General features: G+C 35.4%; 1 protein-coding gene across 1 annotated transcript; it reads left to right on the plus strand.

Moving 5' to 3' along the window:
- The first annotated feature begins 655 nt into the window (after nt 1-655).
- LOC113771490 (cysteine-rich receptor-like protein kinase 25) lies at nt 656-12530 on the plus strand. Its single transcript, XM_027316068.1, has 9 exons — nt 656-1451; nt 7872-8086; nt 8901-9000; nt 10029-10088; nt 10173-10297; nt 10385-10595; nt 10787-11024; nt 11150-11300; nt 12198-12530. The coding sequence occupies exons 1-9, from the start codon at nt 656-658 to the stop codon at nt 12528-12530; spliced, it is 2229 nt and encodes a 742-aa protein (XP_027171869.1).
- The last annotated feature ends 1484 nt before the right edge of the window (nt 12531-14014 follow it).

A 14014-nucleotide genomic window follows, 5' to 3' on the forward strand; every position in this document is an offset into this window, starting at 1 on the left:
TTAATAATATCCACTTAATGCCCTTACAATTTATATGAATATCCACTTTAACCCTCTATAGATTTTGTATTTATCCACATAATTCTTCTATAAACTTTGTACAAGTTGGTCTAACCGTTGTTCGATTTAATATCTAAGTAAGGGCAATAATAGTAGTTCAACTAATAGTGTAACATAAGATTTTTTTTTTTGTAAAATTTCTATTTTATATGAAATCATAGAGGGTTTATATGAATATTGAAAACATTAGGGGTGTTATATGACAATCAATGAATCTATAGGGATTCAGTTTGGGTCCACTTTACTCAATAGAGCATTAGTCAAATTCCAATTTCCTCCACGATGACGTTGTCTGATATTTGTTAGCACCCTGAAATTTGCAACCCGGTCAAATTCCATTACTTTTTTTTTTTCAACGGTCAAAATCTATTACTGACGTTAGAATTTTGGTTGGAGACTTGGTTGACCGACTTGCTAAAGTAAAGTCATCCTATAGGCTAATCATTTTCGGGGCGTGTACAACTTTCATGATCCCTCAACCAAAATTTTGGCTCCTATTTTACAGCTGTAATTTGTGGATTTTTAGCCTTTTAGTCTTTTGGCGCCTGCCTTTGAAATGATCTCCAGAAATTCGTTGCTCCACTTCCATTATTACATGCTTTGTTTGCTTATTAGCTTCCATACCAAATTCACTAGCCCCGTTAATTTTATTGCGCCTTACTGTGAAAATACTACATACAACCCTAACAGTGCGACCGGCAGCATTTACAGAACCAATCTAAATTTCATGCTTGACACCCTTTCTTCAAATGCATCTCGGACGGACACCAATGGCTTCTATAATTTCAGTACTGGCAATGACCCTTCAAACACGGTCTATGGCCTCTTTCTCTGTCGAGGCGATCTCAGCGCTGATGTTTGCAAAGGATGTGTAGCAAGTGCCAGCACAAGAGTACTTCAAGAGTGCCCGAATCAAAAGGCTGCTATTGTTTGGTATGAGGAGTGCTTGTTACGTTTTTCTGACCAGACAATCTTCTCCAAGGTTGATTCCACAGCTGGTGCGTTAATGTTCGACGTACAAAATGTCACTGGTCCAGGATGGTATACCTTTACAAGGGTAGATTTGTATAACGCCGCGTATCAGGCTGTAGGTGATGCCTCGGGCAAAAAGTTTGCTGTTCGAGAAAACAACCTTACCACTTTTCAGAGATTGTATACCCTTACACAGTGCACACCAGATCTATCTGCAGATGACTGTGAAAGCTGTCTCTCAGAGGCTATAGGACGGCTGCCCACTTGTTGTACCATCAGAGTGGGAGGCAGAGTATTCCTTCCAAGCTGCAATATTAGGTATGAGCTCTACCGCTTCTACAATAGTGCATCCCCTGCACCACCGCCTTTGTCAAACTTACATTCCTTCACTGGTGTTCCTCCTCCTAGTTCCACTAAAGGTATGTTCTGGAGTCTTGCTCTGACCATTTTTTTTCCCCTAGTGTTAAAAACAGACTTAATTCTTACAAAAAAATTTTTTTTGCTTGCATTGAATTATGGATCGAAAATGAAAATGAAAGGGCTATATTCGCATAACTTTAGTTTAAATCCACACCTTTGATACATTTATAATTGGTGTGAATGATAGTAGAATTTGTACGAGGCGTAAATTTCACCATTGAGATAAGCACATCATACTGATCATAGCACTCATGATTTGTCATTTCTGGTGGAATTTTAAGTGAACTTATACTTCCTAAGACAGTAATTATCTACATATTTAGCCTTTTTGCAAACATTAGAATTGTAATTAACTATAGAATATATATTGAAATAATAGCGTGGTCGCCATCGTAGAATCCCTTAGGTATGATAGCTTGACTTGCGAAACTGGGTTGGGCTTCTCTCCAATACGTTTCCTTTAGTTTCCATTCAATATTTATCCAATTGACGAGGTCTCGCCTTACACCAAATTTAATAATCTAATTACCTTGAATTCTGCAAGTATATAGTTTGTTTAATGAGTATAGGAGGTATTACTATTTTCGATCCCACGAGGGGCAAATTTACAATTACGAAGACTTTTTCACTTGCTTTATTATCTAAATAGCCTCAAATATAGAAAATATAAATTGAACGTAAGAAAAATAAGTAAACTAAGGAAAATCACAAGAATGGAAGAATCAACTAAACACAAGTTATAGGGAATAGAATCCACTATTTGCTCTAAGCCCCGGTGAATCAGGTAAAATATCACTTTTAACTCTTGTCTTGTGAGTTCATTTTCTAATGCACTTGAAACTCACTCTCGCTAATGAATCAAGTTATTACCAAAACTAGACTCTCCAACTTTGTGGTGAAGTTATTAGATTTAGTTCATGAAGATCCATGGCAAAAGTTAAGAAAATCCACCTAGATGTACCACCGCCTATGCCAAACTTAAATTTTATTATTGGCCCTGCTCCTTGTCCCTCTAAAGGCGTGTTCTGGAACCTTGCTCTGGCCCTTTTTTTTTTCCTGGTGGATTAAAAACAGAGTTAATTCTTACAATTTTTTTTTGTTTGTATTGAATTTTGGATCGAAAATGAAAATGAAAGAGCTGTATTCACATAACTTTATTTTAGATCCACACCTTTAATGCATTTGTAATTGAGATTAACAATATTAGATCTATATATCATGAGTGTGGAATAATTGTCATGAGTGTGGATTTTGTAGAATTTTAAGTGGACTTATAATTCTTAGGACAGTAATTATGTACATATTTAGCTTTTTTGCAAGCATTAGGACATTAATTGACTATAGAGTATATATTGATTTAATAGTATGGTGGCCATCGTAGAATCCTTTAGGTATGATGGCTTGATTGGGCTGCTCTCCATTTCGTTTCCCTTTAGTTATTCATCCATTTATCTAATATACGGTTTTTAAAACTCATATTATTATGTTATTATTTTATTTTGATTGGTTCATCAGCATAAATAAAGATAAAGTCCATTTGACAACGTTTTTGCATTCAATTTGCAAGAAACAATTAAACCAGGACAAAAGAGTTTAAGATCATGGAAAATTTTGTAATGATTAATCGAACATCAATAATTTGTTAATTCAAATTTAACTTTTGTGTATAACTGAAATAGTTTATGAGGTATATTATGTATGGTGTTGATTTGCAAAATTAACTTCAAAATGAAATTATCATGGCGTAATGCTAAGAAGAACTCACTTTTGTTTCTCCAAATTTAGACAAGGACATTGAAGAAGATCAAGGATTTGTGCTATGCATGTAAAAGATTCTCCATTATAGTGGAATACATTTTTTCCACTAGTTTGAAAATATTAAAATAGGTAAATTAATTTTACTCCTTTGTGGTTTAATGTTTTGCCATGCAACCCCTTGTCGTTCCGAAATTGCAATATTACCTTGTGCTTTTGTGAGAGGAGCCATTGAGTTTTTCTTTGTTTTGTGACAAAACTAGTTGTCAAGATACAGAATAATTATTAAGTGCTAAAGCAGGATAAATTTCATACTTTAGGGAGTAAAGCATCCAAAATTAAAATTTAAGGATTAGAGTTGTAGAGAGTCCATAATTTAAGGGTCCAAATTGAAAATTAGCCAAGAAAAAAAGTACAAAATTTATATTAGCAATGAAATCAACCAAATACCATATTTACCCTCTTTAAATTTGATTTAACAAAAAAAATCAGTTATCTACAATGGCTTGGGTTAAGATGATAATTTCAAAAGCATAAGGAGATTATAAGGTGAAACATTAAATCATTATGGTAAAAGGTATTATTACAATTCACATTAATCAAACAATTAATTACATTTGTCTCACAATGGATCTGCTCTCTCTACTCCTTGTGCCACCTCTTGTCCTAACCTTCTATAGTATGTCTGCATGAACATCCTTTTTTAACCTTGTTTTTGTCCTTGAGTTTCTACTATGACTAACAGGGTTAAAAAAAAGATCAAAATACAACAAATAAAACCAATATATGATGAAGAAATGAAAAATATATATCTACTAAAAAACTCGTAAAAATTTGATTTTTTTAATTAAGATTTGGCATTTTAGTCTATTATCATTTTTTTTACATAGTTAGTGGTTCTTGGAATTCTAAAGAAGAAAAACAGGAGTTAAAATAGGTTGTTTATGAAGGAGATATTACAATATAATACAAGATGGGACCCAGAGTAAGTTAGGAAGTGATACGTAAAACTTAAGTGTATTCATCTCCCTTGAAATTTGGCCAAATTATAAGTCAGACCTATTGTGCATGTATTTCCATGAAATTTGACCAAATTACCAATCAGACTTTAAAGTTTGATCACAGTACTAAGTAATCCTAAGTATTGATAATGGGGTGAGAGACAGGATTGCAGGTTGATCGCGCCAAGCTTCTCATTGCCCAGACCAGGACAAGTAAGCTTGGCCTCATCTGAGCTTCAAAAAGGCCCTCTATGGTGGCACTTATAACCTATATATGTTTTCAAAACTCAAACCGGCAAGCTACTCAGCTGAGCTCAGGGGTCAATCGAATTGGATCGGTATTAAAAACCAAATGATGCCATAAATATATATTAATTTTTTAAAATAAAAAATATATAGAAAAATACTATTAATATATTAATTATGTTAATTTTTACCTCATAGTCCTTGCATCACATCAAATTCTTAAAACATAATTGAGTTACAAATTGAACAAAATGACAAATCACTATCAAATACTTAACACAAATTTTAAATAAAAATTCAACAATCATATTTTAAATTAACTTGTTAACGTTTATAAAGTTCAAATGCACATGCATGATAAGTCTTAAACAAAATTGAGACTAATTTGTACAAAGTGCAAAAGCTAAAGCTGCACACAGGAATTATAAAAGAAATTTGCAAGCATAATTGTAATTGTTCAAAGCATAAAGGGTCAAAACACAAACTTTAAAAAAATTTAGACTTGGAAGGCAGTTGCCACCTGGCCTTTATCTTTTGTCTTCCTGCTCTTCATTCGGTCCAAACACCTATCGCCTATACTTTGACCCCATTTCCGCCTCTTTCTTCTCCTCCTCCTCTTCAACCTTCAACCAGTGTTTTCCCTTTTTCTTTTTTTTTTTTCTCTTTTTCCGGTCAACTTCAACCAATGCTATTAGAAAACAGAAACTCACCAAATTAAAAAGGTAAAAGAAAAAAAACGACATCATCAAATCACTAGCATCATGCATCATCACCAAATTACCGGTGGGTTTCATTCTCTGCATTCTTTTTTTTTTCCTTTCATTTTGTGATTTCCTTTTTTGTTTCTTTTCTTCAAAAAGGCAAGATTCCTTCTCTCTTCCTTTATTTTCATTCTTTCGTTAAATTCTTTCTTTCTTCTTTTCATTTAGATCCAGACTTTAGAAGTTGATAATGAAGATATATTCATAGATCTATTTTCTCTTAGAACTTTTTGCTTGTGATTTCCAATACATATTACCAAATTGTTGGAGGGATCAATTAAGGCTTTAAAGATGAAGAAAATTTTGGGAAAAAGAAAAAGAAATCAGCAGCAGGAAAAAATACAGCAAAAATGGAAGTACAAAACCGGGTTTTACTGGTTTTGGTTTTACTAGTTTTTCAGTCAAATCCAATTTTTCACAAGCAATTTCTAAAGATGACTCGAACTGAATAACTGGTCGATTTTCGATTTGATCGGTCGGTCTGGTCCAAATTTAAAAACGGTGCTTATAACCATGGAGGTACCGGGTCCCTGATAATGCTACGACCAAAAGGGATATGAGCTCCTTTGCATTGGTTAACCTCGAGTCTTAAAAAAAAAACAAAAAAAAAAAAACCTCGAGTCTCGACTGACACCTTATACTTTGACTGGTCAACAAAAAGACAAGCTAAATGTTCCAAAATGCCCACCAACGTATGTCATTGTCCTAGACTCCCAGTTAATGTTTCAAACTAAGTGGGCAGCGGTAACCTCTTCTTTTCCTCATTCCTTTATAGCAAACATTTGCCTTTAACCTTTACCTCACTAGTCACAATAGGGCTCCTGCATCCAACCTCCATTAAGCAGCCAACTTTACTTTACACAACCAATCTGCGCATTGATTGGGCTCTAGTCGTTTAGAGCACAATTTTAGACTGTTAAACTCTGCCGTACATTAAGTTTTCAAAAATAGAGTCATTTAAAATGATTATTATATTTTATCAAATGAATTTTTTCATCATTTACGTTTAAAATCTTAATTTTGTGTAGTACAATTTGGTTTTAACCTCAATTTTTGAGCATTTTTTAGCTTGAAATCACTCCATGACTAACATGCAATAATTTTTTTATGCACAAAAGGGTCAAATTTTATTATTTTAATGGCAAAACAAATACAAATTGGGTCAAATCTCATTTTTTAGAAAAAAAATGAATATAGTTTGAATCAAATCCTATATTTTTAAAGACAAAAATGGATATATATCGAGTCGATTATTTAATTACAGATGGGTCTCACTTTTTTGCCCAAAAAAATGATCATGTGTGGATCATGTAATTGATTCAGAATAAGAAACTATCAAAAAATTTAAGTTGGGACCAAATTTTTACCGATTTGATTTTGTAAAGGATGTAAAGTTATAATTTTAAAAGTGAATAACAAAAAAATTCATTAAACAAAATGTGAAAAATATTTTGAACAATTTTCCTTTCAAAAGCTGCATTACCTTTCCTTCTAAGGAAACAAAAAAGCCCAAATCGCATCTACCAGCATTACCATTACATACGTTCAAATTCCACAACTGTAACACCATATATGTATGTATGTACGCGTGATGCGTGTATGTATGTATGTCTGCATGGCTTATGAAGCCAAGGAAAAAGTTAGAAAGGAGAAAATGACTGGTTATACCAGTCTCGAGGGAATTGAATAGGAGTAGGTACGTTAAAATGAGGAGGTGTTAGATGATTGCGGTGGCAGCTTGTAATGATCTGAAATGGAATAAATAAGGTTTGAGACGAAGAGGGTGCTTTCTTCTTCTTCTTCATTTTTTACGTCATTTTATTTAACCTTTCCACACTGTTGGTTTGGTTATCTTGTATTTCTTTCTTCTTAGTATTGGTGCATCTTCCTTTACCTTATCTTTATTGTTTCTTCTCCACTTCTTTGTCTTTTATCTCGTTCTATTCTGATACGTACTTTCTTGTGCTTCCCGGGGAAGCACCTATTTGCTCTCTTTTTTTTTTTTTACGGAAACATTAGGAATTGTATTGATATCAAAACAAGCTATACAACTTGAGCAACAGCCCATAAGGAGTTTTACAATAGTGTTGTTTGACACTGAGGATTTAGATATTCCTCATCTTGCAATAATGTAGTAGCATATTCGCTTAACCTTCTACCTATCTGATTACACTGGTTGCCTACCAAGCTAAAAGAGCAGTTCACAAACAAAGCTTTTAGCATGTGAATGTCTTCCAGCTGAGCAAAAAGTCTTATATCTTGTGTCTTGTTCGTCCTCAAAACTCGCAGCATCTGAGTAGATGAAATTAACAATTTAACAACTGGCCATGGCTTTTCTCTAATTTTGCACAGTGTTAATTTGATCGCTGCAACATAGTCCAGTAATCTATCCCCTGTGCTTCTATCCTTTATGGCCCATGCAGCATGCATGTTGTTGCCTTGTTTAGCCACTATGCCAATGCCTAAAGGTTTCCCTTCCTTTTGCTGGCTGACCTCCACTACAATGATCATCATGTTGCTGTCTTCATTGTCATATTGTTCCTCTTCAGCCTTTGATGTTGTTTCCTGACTGCTCTCTCGCTTATTTCTACTGTGTACTTCAGTGTACTCTAGCCATTCTAGATGAGCTTTCTATACAATGTCAAAAGGATGACAGTATCTGTTGTTGAAAACCTTCTCATTCCTGGCTTTCCAAACTTGCCAGAGAATGTTAACAGTAAAAGCTTGGTGCTGATGTCCTTCAGTTCTGCTTGTTGCTTCCATCAGTCCACTCCACCATTTGTTGAAGTTCCCTCTATTGTCAGCAATTCCATCCCACTGCACTGGAGCCAGTCTCCATACTTCCTTTGCTTGATTGCAGAAAAAAAACAGGTATTCTATTGTCTCCTCTCCTTCGCCACATACTTGGCATATTGGCTCACCCATTCTAGTTCTGCAATATATTAGCTCATTCACTGGTAGAGCCTTGTTCAGACATTTCCACATAAAATTCTTCAGTTTGCCTTTGATGTCCATTTTCCACATCTTCTTCTAGTCCTTTTCTTTTTGTCCATTGATACTTGTTTCCCCTTGCCCTCTCATTTCTTGCTGCTAACTATTCTCCCCCTTGCTCAACAACTTGTAGGCTGACTTGATAGAGTAGTAGCCATTATTGCTTGCTATCCAATAGCTGCAATCAGCCCTTCCTGCTAAACTAATTGGAATTTTGAGGATTTTTCCATTGAAAGTTTTGAAGATCAGGTGTCTATTCCACCTGAAGTTTGTTATCAGCTCTTCCACTTTATGTAAGTTGCAGTTTTGGGGCTTAACAGTAGTTGGTTTCCCTTCTTTGTTGTTTGGGATCCAACTGTCTTCCCAAATGTTGGTACTCTTGCCATCCCCAATTTTCTTCCAGATGCTCCTGCCCACTTCTTCTCTAACACTGGTCATACTTTTCCAAATCCATGAAGCTGTTTGGCTCACCTTGCATTGGAATATTGACCTGTCTGGATAATACTTAGCCTTCATGATCTTGCTTATCAGTAGATTTGGGCATGTCACAAGTCTCCAAATTTGCTTCCCAAGTAGAGCTTTATTGAAATCCTGCAAGTCCCTGAACCCCAGTCCCCCTCTACTTTTGTCCTTTGTAAGTTTAGTCCAGGTGCACCAATGCATCTTCCTTCTTCCACATTCTTCTCCCCACCAGAATCTAGCCATCATAGCACTAATATCTTTACAAAGTCTTCCTGGTAGTTTGAAGCAGGACATGGCATATGCAGGTAGAGCCATTGTGATGGCTTTCAGAAGTATTTCCTTCCCTGCAGTGCTTAGTAGTTTGTTCTTCCAGCTTTCCATTCTTCTCTAGTAGTTATTTCTGATGAAACCAAATAGTTGTTCCTTTGACCTTGTGATGACTATGGGTAAGCCAAGATATTTTCCTTGGCTTACCATTTGAATGCTTCCCAACTTCCTGCACACTTCTACTTTCTCCACCTCAGGTACATTCTTACTGAAGAAAACAGAAGATTTGTCATAGTTTACCATCTGACCTGAGCTTTTTTCATATTTTGCCAAAATCTTCATAAGCTCCTCAGCTTGAGCTGGAATTGCTTTACAGAAAACTAATGTATCATCAGCAAAAAACAGATGGGATATTGAGGGACCCCTTCTACTGATACTAATTCCTGAAAGCAGCTTCATCTCCTCAGCTCCCTATTTGCTTATTTGCCACCCCGCTTTTCTAAATTTAGTAATTAATTATCTTCGGCTTTTTTTGCTAGCAATTCTTGTGCCTAAAAATGCTATCCCATTTGTTTTGGTTTACATTTTCCAAGTCTTTTTAAAGTAGGGCATTGTTGTCATTTGATTATATCCAACGGTTGGGTCTGGACAGCCTCATTTGCAAGCGTAGTTGTAATTTGGTACAAACACAGAGCTAAGTTTGTAAATTACTGAAGCCACAGGGGAGTTTAATTCTATTAATCCACAACTAGAACAATTAGTATGCTAGGATTGAGAATTGATTGTCAATTTTTTTTATTTACCGTCAACATGGAGTATGTGAGATGAAAAGGTGGTGAAAAACTTTTAAAGGATACTGAAAGAATAGTTTTTCAAATAATAATGTGTTCTTGCATAGCTATCCGTCTATGTAATGGGCTGTCTCGGAGTTACACTAACCCAAAATTCAGCAAACTTGATCTCCTATGAGCTGACTTTTGAAGTAAATTAAACTTCCTTTAATCCAGGCAAAGGCCGAAGACCCCTACGAGTAGCTTTTCCAATTGCTGTCCCACTAATGGGGGTTGCTTTTGTGCTATTTATCATGACTTAGTCTTCCTGAAAAGAAGATCAGGGAAGAGATATGCTGCTATGGCACAGCAGGGGGCAACTGGTAAAGTTTATTGATTGCAATTACAGGAACCTTCAGAGATTTTTGAACATATAAATCAAGTGCATTTGCTTATCCCTGGTGTAGATGGAGTTGCTGAAATCTTAACAGCCGAATCCTTACAGTATAGCTTAACTGAAATTCAAATTGCCACAAATAACTTCTCTGTGGATAACAAAATTGGCGAAGGTGGATTTGGTCGTGTATACAAGGTCCCTATATGAAATATAAGTGATTCTGAATTTTAATATCTAAACTTTCAAATTTTCAATCACATCTTACTATGCATATATCTTCAGGGTGTACTTGCTAATGGACAAGAGGTAGCAGTAAAGAGGCTGTCAAGAAGCTCAGGGCAAGGTGCAGAAGAATTTAAAAATGAAATTGTAGTAGTCGCAAAGCTTCAACACAGAAATCTAGTTCGACTATTGGGATTTTGCTTGGAAGGAGAAGAAAAGATACTCATATATGAATTTGTTCCCAATAGAAGCCTTGACTACTTCCTCTTTGGTGAGTTTTAGTCTAGAATTGCTCGTTCTAGCGTTTGGTTTTTTGTTTGACCTTCTTCTATGTTACTTAAGTCCGCCATCTTAGCAAATGACAGGTAACAAATTGGCTCTTGACAGGTGTTTGATTGTGAGAAACCATTGATTTAGTATTTTTCAGTTCTAACAAAGAATATTGTGTTTAAGATAGTAAAGATTCAGAAAAGAAACGATCACTGAACTGGTCAAAACGTTACAAGATCATTGGAGGTATAGCAAGAGGACTCCTCTATCTGCATGAGGATTCTCGTCTTAGAATTATTCATCGCGATCTCAAAGCAAGCAATATATTGTTGGATGGAAATATGAGTCCAAAGATAGCAGATTTTGGCATGGCAAAGATTTGTGGAGTTGATCAATCTGTAGGAAACACAAATAGAATTGCCGGGACATTGTAAGTTTTGCTCCCATGCCATCGTTTCTCACATAATATGACTTTGTATCTTTCATGGAAAACACATTTCATTGCCTCATTAGTGATGCCTTAATACCAATTATAACAATCTTCGTGGCTTGTAGTGGTTACATGGCTCCCGAATACACAAGGTGTGGCCAGTTCTCGGTAAAGTCAGATGTATTCAGTTTCGGGGTTGTAATTTTGGAAATTATCACAGGCAAGAAGAACAGTAGCTTCTACGTATCTGAAGATTCTGAAGGCCTTCTAAGCTATGTAAGTACAGATTACAAAATCTCTGCTGAGTTTTACTTGTTTTCTGTGGTTTTGCACAATTGGGGGATTTGACCTTGGCACGCCTAAATTTCAACTTCTTTGTTTGTTTGTTACTCTAAAGATTACCTAAAGCTGCAACTGCTTTTCTGCATGCACGAGACCAAATTGGAACAGTAGTTCATGAGCTACCTGCCCTAAGTAAATACATATATATCTGTTTGTGTTCCATGTAGATCTCTAGATCTCCATTGGGACTTGTCATATTTGCCACTCGTTGTGTCATTTGTATGTTGCACTCGCGATGTATCTCTCTAACGTATACCTAATTCTTAGGTTATCTCCTAACCTGAATATCAGTTAACCTCCCTATCAAACAAAACTATACTCTTATTATGTTGATTTTTTTCTTCTCTTTTGTTTTTTCTGTTAACTTCACTTTCTTTTTTCAAATTCTTATTTTTGAGAAAAGTCAAGAATTCCTCCGTAAAAAAAATTTTGTATTTGTCAAAAAGTAGAATCGTAATTGAATATATGTTTTATTATGACTTTAATTGAGAAAAGAAAAAAAAATTAAACCTAAATGCAATAGAGTGACACAAAAATTACATTAGGAGGTAACGTAAGAATTGGTTTGTATCTTAGGGGGATTAATTCTAATTAACCCTTCAAATAAAGACCATTTATTTCTTTAATAAGGTACACTAGACGAAAAATGAGAGTCCATAGAAAAGGATGGGAACTAAATTTAGAGTATTGACTAATGCCTATTGGAAAGGTGACATTATTCATATGACAAACTAATATGTAAAGTTGGATATCACTTGTAAAACTAGCTATGCTCGAGCAAATTGCAGTTTTTAAGTCTGAACTCCTTATGCGTGGGATTATTTTAAAAAGGCTTGGAAGCATTGGAGAAGCGGCGATCCTTTAGCTCTTTTGGATTCAAGTATTGGAGATTCTTATATCAAAAATGAAGTCATTCAATGTGTCCAAGTAGGTTTAGTATGTGTTGAAGAAGATGTCAGCAAAAGACCTACAATGGCTTCCGTGGTCCAAATGCTCAATAATAGTTCTGTTACCCTACCTACCCCACATCGTCCGGCAGTTTTCCGGAGCCATGGGTCGGAGAGCAGGGTGGACGAGCTGAACGTTGATCGATCTAATTCCGAAAGAATTTCAGCTCCAAGCTCTGTAAATGGGGCATCAATTACTGAACCATATCCCAGATGAAGGAAGAAATAGGGCTAATTCTGGAAGGAAATATCAAGGAATTGTGTTTCGCATTTCCAAATCTTCCTAAGAATGAAAAATCTGCTTGTGCCGCAGTGTGTCCTAGTTGACAAGATAGCCCCCATGTACAAGTGGACATTCTTGTTAATCGCTAGCGATTTTGAATTGAGCTGCACAAATATTTTTTTTTTTGAAAGTTGAACATATGCATAAACTCATTCATTACATAACCTTTGCAAGATATATTCAGTCAGGACAAGACATCTTTGCTTGGTTTACCACTATCTATTATCTCTATGACACCTTTTGCGTGATTAAACTACAACAATTCCACAATCATACTTCTTCTATTACATTTGGAGATTTATTCATGGAATTTCTTATTAGTATAGTTTATTCACTCTTCCTCACCATAAACACCTAATTGTCTCCAATTATACATTTGGCAACTCAATTTGGATCAGACATGGCATGAACGGTTATGCAATGTTATAAGCCTCAAAACACCGCAGAATCCGTCTGGCCAAATTTGAGCCAACAACTTGAGTAGCCAAGTTGGATACCATGGCTTGCTTCGGGTGATGTAGTGAAGAGTCATATTTTGGAGGGTTTTGAAAAGTCAGAAGGTTTCAACCTTGTAATACTAATATGAAATTGGTAAGTTATTCTTCTTGAAAGTTGCGAAAATTATCCATTTCATCAAGGTACTTTTTTTTTTTTTTAATTTTGTTTGTAGTTTCTAACTTAATATATATTATCATTCTTATTCATTGTCCCTTTTCCACGGATAAATAATACTTAAAAGGTACTATGTCTCATTTCTCAGAATTGTAGTGTCCAAGATCATGAACCATTAACCATTGAGATTTATTCATGATGTTTCTGATCTTTAAACTTGGAGTCTTGTCTTGTTACAGTAAGTACATAAATGTATATAGAATCCATGTTAAACACTGATTCTTAATCAGCATTGAAACCAATTATAAACTGAAGCATGTAGCCTGGCCCCTATACATATAATCGCAGTTCGTTCCAATTCTGCTTCTTGATTGTCACAACATGGATTTTATTAGGCCAGATAAAAGGTATCGAATTCACAACCTGGAGATGATCAACACTTTAAATTATATACCTACAGATGTATTAACAAAGATTCTGCTAAGATTTTCTCTGAAAATATTGATGCAATTCAGAAGTGTTAACGAATCCTGGTGTGCCCCGAATTCAACACCTTCACTGGGTATAGCCCCACGATCTGGAGGTACCGAATCTAAGTGATCCACTGATTCAAGTAACTGGTCCTATCAACGGCATCCTTTGCATCATGGATGGTTCTGATATTCATGTTTGTAATCCTGTGTCTCACAAATCAGGAGGCTTCCAGCTTCCCCCTTCTGGTTCCTCAAGAATATAGGACAAGAATATAGCGCTCACGGGAATTTGCATCATTCCTCATGGGGGTATGAATTTAGCATTATTGCCTA

This window comes from Coffea eugenioides, chromosome 5, assembly GCF_003713205.1.
Source record: "Coffea eugenioides isolate CCC68of chromosome 5, Ceug_1.0, whole genome shotgun sequence".
NCBI lineage: Eukaryota > Viridiplantae > Streptophyta > Magnoliopsida > Gentianales > Rubiaceae > Coffea > Coffea eugenioides.